Here is a 14,010-nt window from a genome sequence, read left to right as displayed (position 1 = left end):
ACTTGGGTAATTGTGCTATGAGGTTAACGATATGCCATTATCCAACCAAATTAGGACTTATTCCAGAAGTAGTATTTCTTTAAGACATATGGGATATGCTTATATTATATAGGAACACTCTGAAAATGCATCTTGGTTGGGGTTTGTTGTAGACTTTACCTCATATTGCTCTGTAACTGTTGCTTACAGTCACCTTATTGATCTGTACACAAACCTACTGACTTACAGTTTGCATTTCCAACGGGATGAGCAGTCACTATCACTAACAGTGATGTTATAGATGACAACCAACTGAATACCTCCCTACCCACTCCTACAAAATCCCTTGTTACAGCCAGTGTTTGTTTTGTCTGTGCTATAAGTAACTCTAGGCCCACTCAGCACCTTAACAAACATTAACGCTGGATGGACAATAGAGTAGAAAAAAGAAATATACAGTTCATTCTACAGGAACAAAAACCTGACAATTCTTATTTTCATACAGTTATACAATAAAGAAAAGATAATCCTAAATCCTTACCAAATCATACATAATGGACCTTTAAAGCTTATGAATAACCTTTTCAAGAGGTTGGTTATAGGAACACAGTCCAACAAGTCTACCAGCCAATGAAAACTTAGAAAAAACACTATTTTGACACAAAATTTTAATGTGCAGCTGCATGAAAACGGGAATCGTGGAGTGTTTATTTTCATAAGTTGTATACACAGTTTCAAGAGAACGGTTTTTTTTTTTTGTTTTTTTTTCAGAATAAGGGCAGAAATCTGAATATTTTGTGCATGTAAACATGGTCAGACTTACCAGGCCATGTGGATGGCATATGCAGTGCGCGTCTCTCGTCCCTCCTGCCGGCTGATGTTTTTGGCAGCTTCCACCACTTCCTGTGTGGTCTGGTAGTCTTTCAGTGACCACTCATGGACTGCTATCTCTCCATACTGTAGTATACCCACCTGAAATGCACACACATGCACAACAATTACAAAAATGCCAAATGTTCATGGCTTTTTGGCACATATTTGTGGAAAGCACCATCTGAGACTGGTGTCTTTGGGGGAACTATCTCTTTAAGCACCAGTTCTGTTCTTAAAGCAAACAGTGCACTTGGGGAATTTCTGAATTCATTCAGAAACCAAAGGTATTTCCTCTTCACCTCACATTGCCTGTTACCCCTTACCCACACCACCCCCTTCTCAAAACCCAATCCCCCCTCTCACTGATCTTGTTGTTTAAACCCAGAATAACGTCCCCATGCACAATCCCTCCACCGCCAGCTTCCATTCTTCCTCAACCGTAAGTGATCCTGGCTTCTGTCCCCCTGCATTACTACAGCCATTCATTCTGTTCATATTTGCCAAAATTGTTCTTTATATGTGTCACTCTGAGTATGTTTTCACTCAAGGGACTAGCTTGTCTTGCTGCACATGAAAACCAAAGCACCGTTCCAGAGTTCCAGAGATTTAAGTGGGAGACAAAACTCAAATAATTCAAACCCGCAAGTTTCCATTACTAATGTAAATAATATTTATAGACTGTTCAAATGCACATTGACTTGCTTTTTACCTGCATCTGGTCTGAGCTGATGTGGAACTTGCTGAGGATATTGCTGAGGAAGTTTTGGACCTCATACCAGGGGTAGATACTGTTGGAACCATCCAGCACGATCACAATGTCCATGTATGTGGAGCACCCTGTCACATGAGGGGGTTAAAAAAATGTTTGGTTGGCTTCAGTAAAACCAGGGAGGGATGTTTCTCTGCCTCAGTGTGTGTGTTTGTGTGAGCAGATGTGCGGTTACTTTGCGCTGTTGGAGCGATGGTCTCTCGTGGTTCTAGGTCATCGCTGACTGATGCGCAGATGCCAGTGCTGAACATAGACGTACCGCACTCCTGAGACCACAGAGGGGCACATGCCTGCCAAGGACAAACACAGACACACACACATCAACATCTGTCTTACAGGTGAAGTCATTCCATCTATGGACAATTTCAATGGTTTATATCTTTAAGTATCTCAGAAAGACCAGTAGGTGGTTGTTTGGCTGTTATCAAAAGGATTTAACCACGTAGACAAACGCGGTTGATGGACCCGCTTAAAAATACAGAAAAAGAGAATAAATGAGTGCAGACTGGGAACAAAAAGCAAACAAGTCATAAGAAGGAGTAAGTCATGGAAAAACTACAATAGTGTGGTTTGGGGGACAGAGAAATGAGGGAGAGGCAGAGAGAGAGCGACTATTGTTGACATGTTGGCAGTGGATGTTGTCATGAGCGGTTTAACAGAACTGGAACACCAGACTGAGACCAGTAAAGCAATTTAAATCTGATTGTGCTAAAAGTAGGGGGGACGGTATGGGGTCATCATGTAAAAATATTTCAGTCTTCAAAGCGTTTCTTTGGCTTTCATAGCAAAGGGTGAAGTGTATGTGTGGGGGGAGGGGGGGGAGGAGAGACGAGGTTCTGCTGGAAAGTTAAAAAAGAAACTGAGATACAGACAAGAGGACAAAAGAAGAAGACTGAAAGTTGGGTGAAATGTTGGTGGAAGGAGAGAAAGAGAAACATCCTGGTTTTTCTAGGCCTGTCATTATGGACGGGTTTCTCCACAGAGACTCACAGAGAGAAGAAAGGATGGAGGGAGGGATGAGAGGAAAGAAGGAGGGAAAAGACGGAGGAAAGCGAGAGAGGTGCTATGGCTTTTAGTAGGTCTGTCATTAACAAAGGGCCGGAGACGCATTCCGATCCTGTTATAGACCTGACCACTAGGGCTAAGATAAACACACACACACTCATACACACACGCACATTAAGCGGGCAAAGTTGGCTAGCATTCGTGAACTGTACACGACTCCACACCCGAAACAGCAGTAAAAAACCTGGCAGACACCAAGCACTCAGGCACACTTGCATTATTCCCCTGCAAGCCAGAGACCTCATTGACATGGACAAAAATAAAGTAACTAAAATTAGTAGGATTAACAGACTTGAATTGGACTTGGACTTGGAAAAACAGCTTAAAATCTGATCAAATCTGAGAACATTATATATAAATAACATAAATAAGACTGATAGCGGGGCATAAATAGCCACACAGTATATACTTAGTGGACAGAGAAACCATGAAGTCACCTATTGTTTTCTGACTAGGGATGCACAAATACCACTTTTTTCCAGACCGAGTACAAGTACAAATACTTACATTTGAGTACTTGCCGATACCGAGTACTGATATGAGTACTTAATAATACCATTACGGTTCTTAGTTACTTTTGAAAATCTATTTTATTGTCGTTGTCGTTAGTCTGACTGGAACAAAGTGCTGCTACTGATATTTAATGTGTTGGAATGAGCGTTTCTCTTCAGCTTTCTCTGCTCTGATATAACAGGCTTTGAATTTTCTCAAAGCTTTTATGATCGCTGGAAAATGTAGTGGATCATATTATAAATGGCAAAAAAAACATAGGAAAGGCTAAAGAACAATAAGAAAATTTCATTTGGAATAATTCTAGGTCTTTAAGGGTTAACTGGGCAGTATTTTAAAGACTGACCACTGAGCTACTTATTAGAGGTACCAAATAAAGCAGATAAGACCTGAATGAGTCCAGATAAAAAAGTTATTCTCTTAGTATTTTTAGAGAGGAGGTCAATGTAAGCTCTTGAATGCAATATGTGGCGGTGAGCCCAGCAGCCATCAGTGGTTTTACTACTTTAAAATACGTCCACTTTGGTTCATTTTGGAGTTGAGGTCCTAATCCTTTGAGTTGAGATGAACATGTGAGCATGTGTGGGATCAAGGGCTTTGTTAGTTTCTGACTCAAAGCATGATTCCTGTTTAAGCACAAAGTAATGTGTTGACATTTTATTCATGTTCCACGGAGTCATGTATATTCACATTCTGTCAAGTCATTCCGATGAAATATTCAAGGGGATGTGACACTGAGACATTAAAACATTACAGTTAATAATGCTCTGAGCATTGGTGTAAGTATGTGACATTAACTTACACAGGTCAATAAAATAACACAGATCAGTTTAGATATTTTGATACATAAATGTCTAATTATTACACAAATGCAGTGGTGGTCATAGCAGATTCATGTCACGTAAGTAAAGTCGCAATATTTATTCAACTCTGACTCTACATTTTCTGTTTTACAACATCTACCGAAGGGAAGATGATAGTCAGATAATGAGTAATTTCAGTCTTGAAAGCTTTAAACGTGGATGTGTTCCTAAAAAAATCCTGTAAAGTATTTCAGATTTGTCTGTAAATGTATGCTTGTAAAGTAGCTCTGTGTGTTGCACAAGACATTTTGATTCGGTAAGCCAATTATTCATTCCTCTGTGAGTACAACTTGGTTAATACAAGTATGAATCTGCAAAAGGTGTCCAGGAAGTGTGGGTGTCAGTGAACCGCATATGGCCACATTGACAGCTGAATAAAAACACACCATTGGAGCTGATTCATTCAGAACCTTTCAAACAAACACAGTCTGGTCTCACCACATCCACTCAGACCCCACACACAACCCCAGTGCCCATAAAGTTGCAAGAAAAACCCTTATTTTTCACCTACCAGGAATCCATCAGGTGAGTCTGGAGTGAGGGTCATTCCCAAGTGAGAGTTCCTCAGGTTTTTAGAAACATTCTGGAGAGCAGTCTCACCTGAGATAGATGGGAAAAAAATATGAATACAAACACTAGATAAACATTGTGATTACTGAGATGTTTTCTTTGGGTTTACTCATGACTCTCACCTAGATTTACTTTGCTGCAGTTTGAGTTCTTCTCTTCTCCCACAATGCATTTGTACACATCCCCTTTCCTGTTGTTGGGTGGCCCGTCCCAAGGAGCGCCAACCAGCATTCTTCAACACGATGACACAATCAGTCATTTAATATCAAAACTTTATCACATTTTAAATACACAGTAATTCCTGCTAAAGGTCTCTCAATTAAAACAGTAACAAAAGATGTAGTTTGATGACATTGTGAAGTTGCATGGGATAATGGGAGTTGTTGGTCTCAACAGCACTGCAAATGAAAATCTACTTGGTATTAATTATATTTACAGATGAAGAATGTACGTATATTCATGTTAGGAAGATGGATGGATGGATGGATGGATGGATGGATGGATGGATGGATGAATTGTTATAATAAGGGGCTGAAATATGTATTTATTCCCCTGAGACCCAGCAATACATTTTTTTCCTCTGTAAGGGACAAGAGTTTCACAGTTTTAAAGACTGTCCACTGCATAAGACACTCCACCAAAAAAAAAAAAAAAAGTATCTGAAAAAACTGTTATATCATGCTGCTTCCAATCAAAGCAATTATTTAATGTAAAAAAAAGCCAAAATCTTTACTTTCCTGAGTCTCAGAAGGATGTACGTACACTTGGTCATTTTCACTCATTGTAATCTCTATGTTATGATGTAAAGGTGTAATCTTTTTTTCTTGTCTTGTTTGTTTGTCATCTTGTATAATTCATAGACACACTTACAATTTCTCCCCTTGTGATTCATGCTGTAAAACAGAGAAGCCAAACAGAGCGTCTTCTGGTCCAGTAAAGATACGAGGATGCGTTACATCAATGTTGAAACACTGACACAACTCTGGAGGACAAAACAACAAACATAATGGTATAGATGACAAAGGGACACAAAGATAGTAAATTATAATTTTCTAACATATGAAAGCAATTCACATTCCTGTCAAAGTATCGTAATTGCGCATATGAGCAAACAAACAATATTTGTTAGTGGAAAAAATGAGTGAAAACACATGTAAAACATGGAGCTGAAAATAAGTCCAGGGCTGTAGTTAGAGCTCCAGTGCAGAGTCAGGTTATTATTTTCCTCTTGGCCTTGGGAGAGGGGATGAGGGGTGGGAGGTGGGGAGTGGAGGGTGGAGGGGAGGGTTGAAAAGATGGATAAACACAGTGACCAAAGGCTACTTCGGAGGAAAAAGGGAGTTCAGTCTGAGGGAAGAGAGGGAGAGGAGGCGAGGTAGGGAAGGGTGTGGGTTAGAAAAACTATGGAGTATAGTAAGCCCCCTGTTATGACACACAAACCTGCCTTCATCCAGACAGAAGAGACGTGCAGGAGACACAGAAGAGACAGTGAGTGGCAGCGTGGTAGTTGGACACTTTACTGAGCTGCGAACATGGAGGTGTAAACTGAAGCAGTAAACACACACACGGCAAAATAAACCACAGTCAGCTCAGTTTTAGATACAGTAGCTTATTTTTTGGGATAAAATGATTATGTAAATGTACAGTTTAGCTTAGTAATTAGCAACAGGACTTTTAAAGGTGTCGAAATAGCAGCAAAGATTCCAAATTTACATAGATAGATAGATACATACATAGATTTCTTTCCTGTTTTAGAAGTGTGTTTATGGTGTTAGCTGACGACTGGAAGCAGAACATCCGCTTTACTTCCTAGCTACACAATTTCACTAAAATGAAATGTAGTATTTTCACATCAGGCTCAAAGGCAGCTCTTGACAGTTGGTATTTAATTTGTCCCACATGTGTATTCTGGATGTCATTTGCAGGGCGTGTAGAGAGTATTTAGTTAAAAGAGCTCACTATGTACATTTATAATTGTGGAATCAGCTACAGGTATCTACAGTTACTCTCCTACTGTACATAACCCACTGATTCCACTGGAGAAGAAGAGTCCAAGACCAGGAACGGGACCAGAACACTACTGCTGCTGTGATTATACACCAGCTCCTCACACACTTGTATAAAGATACTTTTCCCCACAAATACGCACTGACACACACAGACAGTTACCTCAGCCAGGCCAATCAGAGTGGGATTCCATTTGGTTTGAGAGAGGAAACTAGATATGTTCGCTGTTTCTCTTCCATCATCGCTTCTCTCTCACATGCTGTAGTCGGTATTCTACCTGCACTTTTACATCCCTTTGTTTTATTTTTTGTGTTTCTGGTCACGTTTCTTCTGCTTCCTATGACCACATTTACTCATATCTTCATATCTATCTATATGTGTCACAACTATATGTTGTATTTGTAGTTTCAAATACTACAGAATGATTATTAGAGCATTTACAATGAAGACCTATGATGTTCTGTCAAAGATCTAGCATCAAAACTATTGGTTAAATTCATACCAAATTGGGTTTAAATATTGCCAGTGACCCAGAATAGATCTGATTATATTTTGGGAAAAGTAGGTCAAAGTTCAATTTTTTCTGAATTTTTAAAATCTTTCTTTTCCCTATTTACTTATAATAAGTGAAATTTCAAATGTCTGTAGCAGCAAAACTATTGGTTGAATTCATACCTAATTGGGTTTATTAATTGTCAGTGACCCAGAATCATGACACACACACACACACATTTACTTATATTGGGCGAAATTTCAAATATCTATAAATACATCAATTTTGTTTCAATGTATTTCAAAGTTGGCACATATATAGGGGCAACTGATATGCTGACATCACCACACATATAGACATGATGACATCAGCTGGATCAATGCCAAAATAAGGTACAATACGTGCAAGGGGTGGGGTTTGTTGTACCTGGCACCACTTGTTATGTGATGTTATTATCTTTGCTAAGTTCTCATTTGTTGATCCATGGTTCAGACAAAGCTATGACAGTTCTGATCTTGCTTGGATGATTCCAAATAGATCTTTGATGCAGATATTGATGACACAAACTGTACATAAAACTGGGGTGATTTGTGGTTTAACTGTGGCTGTTTTCTGTCTAAATACAGAGCTAAGCTAACAGAGCTATAATGTAAACTATCAACTGACACAACACATGAAAATTATAAGACACTGTCAATTTATACAGACTGTCAAAGTAACTCTCTATTACATTTCATGTGAAGAAGAAAACTTGATGATACCATAATACAGATGTGTGGAATCATAGAACTTTGTATTTTGTGCAGTGACTGATATAGTCTGTGGATACATACAGGGTGGGGAAGCAAAATTTACAATGATCATTTAGTTGTTTTTTCTCAGCAGGCACAATGTCAATTGTTTTGAAACCAAACATATATTGATGTCATAATCATACCTAACACTATTATCCATACCTTTTCAGAAACTTTTGCCCATATGAGTAATCAGGAAAGCAAACGTCAAAGAGTGTGTGATTTGCTGAATGCACTCGTCACACCAAAGGAGATTTCAAAAATAGTTGGAGTGTCCATAAAGACTGTTTATAATGTAAAGAAGAGAACGACTATGAGCAAAGCTATTACAAGAAAGTCTGGAAGATACTATTAAAGAAGATTGGGAGAAGTTGTCACCTGAATATTTGAGGAACACTTGCGCAAGTTTCAGGAAGCGTGTGAAGGCAGTTATTGAGAAAGAAGGAGGACACATAGAATAAAAACATTTTCTATTATGTAAATTTTCTTGTGGCAAATAAATTCTCATGACTTTCAATAAACTAATTGGTCATACACTGTCTTTCAATCCCTGCCTAAAAATATTGTAAATGTTGCTTCCCCACCCTGTAGTGTTGATTCATTGGTGGTTTTGGCCTTAAGTGTGTTCTGGCATGGCTGTTCCTCCTGTTGCTGAGAGTTTGGAATATCAATACTACATACAAAACATTTAAAAACAAAAAATGTGGCTAGTTTTAGCTCATGTTAAAGGTTAACTGTTATATAGACATAATTTGAAGCACTACATCCATGGTACAGTTTGAAAGATCAGCTTTTACTCTTTCTACTTCCAAACCTTCAGTGACTTGGAAGGGATCTGTCTGATTCTATGTTATAATACATGACCAATGGGAATCTGGCAAAGACGAGAACTCCTTGGGTATTCGTTTTCAGGCCTACAGTGATTAAAAGTCTATCCATCTTCAAGCATGGCAACATCTTATTCTCTCCCACCACCCTTCTTTACACACAGTGCAGTAAAATGTTTGCATCTTTTCTTGTGGCAGCGTCACCCACCCTCTTCAATTCCAAACTTCTTTCCACAACAAACCAGGCCTCCAATAACAACTCCTGCCACTGATTTTCTCCTTCATCCTCCTATTTCACTCATTCTCTCATAAACCATAAATTGCCTCTTATTTTACCCCCTCTCCACACACACACACTGTTATACACACTGTAACTCTACCACAAGGCCCCCTCTCCCTTCTCAGACCCCCTCTCTGACTCCCACAAACTGTACCATCGTTCCCCGTTTCCCCCCTGTCTTGTCCTCCCCGCTCTGGTTCCATTTTCACTGGGGTTTATATATGACACTATACCACAGCCCGTCTGACCACCCATCACCATGACGACAAGTGGCAAACATTTGTCAAGCCAAAGTGGGTCCAGATTCTCTCAACCACATGTTCGGCTCTGGGCGCTACTGCTACTCAATGTGATTGTGTGTCTGTGTCTCTGTAATACATGCATACTCTAGTGTGTGTGTGTGTGTGTGTGTGTGTGTGTGTGTGTGTGTGTGTGTGTGTGTGTGTGTGTCTGTGTGCGCACGCCAAGAAATTGCAGTGAACTTGAAACTACAGTGTTTTGGATACAAGAGAAAATATATCAGTATAGCAAGACATTGGCGCATGATGTTTAAATTAGGCGAAAGTATTAAAGTTTCCCTTCCTCATCTGTTTTTCTGTGTTCTTTATTTACGTCTCTTGACTTATGGCACCTCTGTGAAATGTCCTGCAGTTAAGATATCTGCTCAACGGTCTGTTTCTATCATCTTTATTTAACTCACTAATAATATTTCCCATGCATCCCCCTCCTCTCACACACTTTCACAGATTTTCTCTCCATTATCTCTATCATGTTCTGTTCTCATCTTTGTCACCCTCTCGTGGGGAATGGGGGTGGATGAGAAAAGGGTGGAGTAGGAATGAAAGTCAGCAAATGATGAGAAGAGAAAAAGGAGAATAACCGGGAGAATAACGGCAAGGATTTATGAATGACCCCTTAAACGCACACAAGCACACACACCTGTGTTAAACATCTCAGTAAAGCATAACAGAGTGTAACAGACATGGAGGCCTGCTGCCTGCATCAGGGGATCTCTGCTGAAACCATTAACATTACACACATACTCATTCACCTACATGCTCCTGTGACACATGAACACACATGCAACAGCACCGTGCTCAAGTAAATTAACGCTTAAGTTACAGACCGGAATGGTTGCCTTTTAAAACGCTTGGTTTAACCCAAAAATAGAGGGTAAAACTGGAAAACATGCAACTTCTGGCTGCTTCAGTGTGTTGTTTGTATGAATGTATGTGGCGTGAATGATCTGAAGGCGTGACATATTATCTAATCATTCTGCTTCTGAGCAAAATGCACAGTGCATATGATGAAGGTCGGCTGAATGGATAATCACTCACAGGTACTTTTTTTAGATCTAGCCACACAAATGCCAACTATTACAATCTATACATAAAATTCATTAACTATGTCATTCAATGGAGGTATGACTGTAACATGCCTTGCACAACATACAATCTCATCTATCAATCTGCCTTTTTCTTCGTGGTTGCATGCAGTTAAACATCTGCTTATCAGCTACATAAATACTTAAACATGTAGAGTTTCAGTAGACAACAATGGTCTTTTTCTTTGGTTTCCCACTGGGCAACCAAAATGCTAAATGAGGTGTCTGAGGCAGCTCTACCAGAATGAACAGGAGCAGTGCAGGGTAGCTGATGTTCATGCTCCATGAGGAAAACACACATGGCATAACCGCCTTAGTGGGAGAGCTTAGTCATGAAGTCTAAGAGATGGAAATGGATAATATGGCCGGTGAGGTCGTGTTGCACAGCTGCCAGTGTCAAAAAGGTGTCAGCTGTAAGAGGAGATGAACCAGTAACCTTTGGAAGAGGACACACTTGAGTATCTCTGAAGGCTTCTAACATCTCCTGGTAGGCCTCCAGCAGGAATGAAATATTTCCTCTGCACTGACATCACTGATAGATTTACTAAAGACTCCAACTTTCAACTAGGAGCCACTATTTTGTTCAACTTCCTAAGTTTTTGATCTCTTTGGCAAGTGGAGTGTGGCCATATGTTTTAATATGCCTGCTTCTGTACTCTCCTGCACACAGCCATGCTAGGAATGTCTTCATGGTCAGTCGCTTACTGAAGGTCTAAAGGTCCTCGGAGCTCAGGGAGGCACGTGTAGCATCGTTATTCACAGATGCTGGATGGTTAAGTGCAAAATTTGTGGAGGTTAATCACCATATCATCCACTGAGACAAGGCAGGAGGTCAATGAAGAGGCATCAGTGAAGGCTAGAGAAGAACAGATAACCTAATGTCAAAATGTATCTCCAAGGTGAACCATAGAGATGTTCTTACCTTTCAGAAGGAGGATGAACTCCAGGCACAACAGGTATTTACGCAGCTCCATTTACAAAATCCAATGAAAGCAGAGTCTCTCTCTTTTTTTTCTTTCTTTTTTTTTTAACTTTTTTGGTCTGTTTACAAAGTGGTCTCCCCTGAACTTGTGGAAATGCAGTACACTGGCATCCAAAACACACAACACACAAGCACACATGCGCTCTTTCAGCTCTTTCTTCCCCCTGGAGATGCGTAAAATCCGGTCAAACGGTGCTGCAGTGGCATGCCTGCTGTGCGTGTGTGGGGGTTCTCACCAAGACGGTTCGTTTACAAAAGTCCCGGGTAGTTAAATAGAGATAAAAATACCTTTTCGTGGCGGGCATTCTTCTCTAATGTTCAGCTTTTTTGCGCACCTTCAGCACAGGACATGAATTGAGGTGTAAGAAGCCGAGAAAAACCCAAGTGGCACCTCAGTGACCCATGTTTTGGCCGTCAAATCCTGCACCTGTGCACCATCCAACAAGAGGCCTCAGTGATTAAACCATTACTAATGTCCAACACCTTCCCAAACAGTCCGTCAGCGCCGCGCGTGATCCCTCGGGACTCTGGAGCGCGTCTTTGAAGATCACGACTCAAAAGTCCGCTCATCAGCGCCAAAGTTTGAGGTCAGCGCAGTTTTCCCAAAAAATCACTGCCCATGATCGTCGCCGATAATTTTCTTTAATTATCAACAAAACGGCCGCCTCTACCGAGTCTCTCTCGATGTAAATACGTGCTCTTTGGTAACGGATTTCTCTCAGTGTAAAATGAAAGAGCGCATTTATCCTCAGAGCTCCCCTCCCTCCGTGCGTCCTCCTCCATCCATCAGACTTCTCTCTGACCGCCTGGTTCACATTCACAAACCTCAAACCCACATCTCTCTCTCTCTCTCTCTCCTTTTCCTCTCTCTCTTTCTTTCACATAGATTTAATCTACTCTCTCAAATGGTTTAGTTTCCACCGGTTTATTATTAATCTATTTATTTATATTCTTTATATCTCCTTTTCATATCACCCATTGTACTTGTTCCCTTTTGCTGTGATGTACAAATCTGGCACGCTTTATAACTTCAGTTGTGATAAATATTACATGAATTATTGGAAAGAAAAAGGCGGGTCAATTTTTTTACTACGGTCAAACCAGCCACTAGTGTTTTTATGTGCGCTATTTATCTGATAATTACGGTAAAGTAAGTTGGCTAAAATGGTTTTAAGGCTTTTTTTTTTTTTTTACATGGAAAAACAAATCTTTTTCTCCATAGGTAATTCACGAATCTGGTATATTTAGTATTAGTACTTATTATATTACTATTATAATATAAACTACTTTTACCGTGTACTTTTGGAATAATCATACTCCAACATCCCTTCAAGGCTATACGTTTTCATCTGAAATAGTGTAAAAGACTAAATTTAGTGATGAATAAAATTAATTTTTCCAACAAGTACCTCATGAATCTAGTATATTTGGTATTAGTACTTCATATACTATTAGCACAAACAATATGAACTACTTCTACTGTGTATTTTTGGAGTAATACTCCAAAATCCCTTCAATTTTACAACTGTTTTCATCTGAGATAGTGTAAAACACTAAATTCAATGATGAATAAAAATAATTTTCTCCAAAAGTAGTCCGGAAGGGATTTTGGAGTATGATTAATCCAACATTACACAGTAAAAGTAGTTCATAGTGTTTATGCTAATAGTATATGAAGTATACAGTAAAAGTAGTTCATAGTGTTTGTTTTAACAGTATATGAAGTACTATTACCAAATATACCAGATTTGTGAAATACTTGACTTTTACAATTTTAATTCATCTTGGAAAACTTAATTTTATTCTTCATTGAATTTAGTCTTAAAGCCTATTTGTCGAATAAAACACACTTGTAGCATGGGAGGGATTTTGGAGTATGATTACTCCAAAAGTGCACGGTAAAAGTAGTTCATAGTGTTTGTGCTAACAATATAATGAAGTAATAATACCAAATATACTAGATTCATGAGGTACTTATTGGAAAAATTAATTCTATTCATCACTGAATTTAGTCTTACAGCCTACTTCAGATGAAAACACATATAGCCTGGAAGGGATTTTGATTACTCCAAACATAAGCAGTAAAAGTAGTTCATAGTGTTTGTGCTGATAAGTAATAATACCAAAAACACCAAATTCATGAGGTACTTATTGGAAAAATTTATTTTATTTGTCACTGACTTGAATCTTTTACACTATTTCAGACAAAAACACTTTGGCCTGGAAGGGACTTTGGAGTATGATTACTCCAAAAGTACGCAGTAGAAGTAGTTTATATTGTTTGTGCTAATAGTATATAAAGTCCTAATATCAAATATACTAGATTCATGAGGTACTTATTGGAAAAATTAATTTTATTCATCATTGAGTTTAGTCTTTTACACTATTTCAGGCAAAAACACTTTGGCCTGGAAGGGACTTTGGAGTATGATTATTCCAACATTACAGAGTAAAAGTAGTTCATAGTGTTTATGCTAATAGTATATGAAGTAATAATACCAAAAATACCAGATTTGTAAATTACTTATGGAGGAAAAAGATTTTATTTCATGTTAAAAATAGCCTTAAAACCATTTTAGCCAACTTACATGACCGTAATTTTCAGATAAATAGC

At 39.0% G+C, this 14,010-nt stretch overlaps 1 protein-coding gene across 1 annotated transcript in view; it reads right to left on the bottom strand.

Annotated features, from left to right (window-relative positions):
• The window catches only part of itga10 (integrin, alpha 10), a 33,603-nt gene extending 21,426 nt beyond the window's left edge, over positions 1 to 12,177 (bottom strand). The window contains exons 1-7 of the mRNA XM_030157409.1: positions 11,337 to 12,177; positions 5,500 to 5,611; positions 4,752 to 4,861; positions 4,571 to 4,659; positions 1,797 to 1,911; positions 1,562 to 1,689; positions 803 to 951 (exon numbers count right to left, since the gene is read on the bottom strand). Coding sequence (XP_030013269.1) covers positions 803 to 951; positions 1,562 to 1,689; positions 1,797 to 1,911; positions 4,571 to 4,659; positions 4,752 to 4,861; positions 5,500 to 5,611; positions 11,337 to 11,388 — 755 coding nt within the window. The 5' untranslated portion in view covers positions 11,389 to 12,177. The remainder of the gene's footprint in view (positions 1 to 802; positions 952 to 1,561; positions 1,690 to 1,796; positions 1,912 to 4,570; positions 4,660 to 4,751; positions 4,862 to 5,499; positions 5,612 to 11,336) is intronic.
• Positions 12,178 to 14,010: the final 1,833 nt, after the last annotated feature.

This window comes from Sphaeramia orbicularis, chromosome 16 (genome assembly GCF_902148855.1).
Source record: "Sphaeramia orbicularis chromosome 16, fSphaOr1.1, whole genome shotgun sequence".
Lineage (NCBI taxonomy): Eukaryota > Metazoa > Chordata > Actinopteri > Kurtiformes > Apogonidae > Sphaeramia > Sphaeramia orbicularis.
The sequence above is the reverse complement of the archived record's forward strand: the minus strand, read 5'-3'. Positions and strand labels throughout refer to the sequence as shown.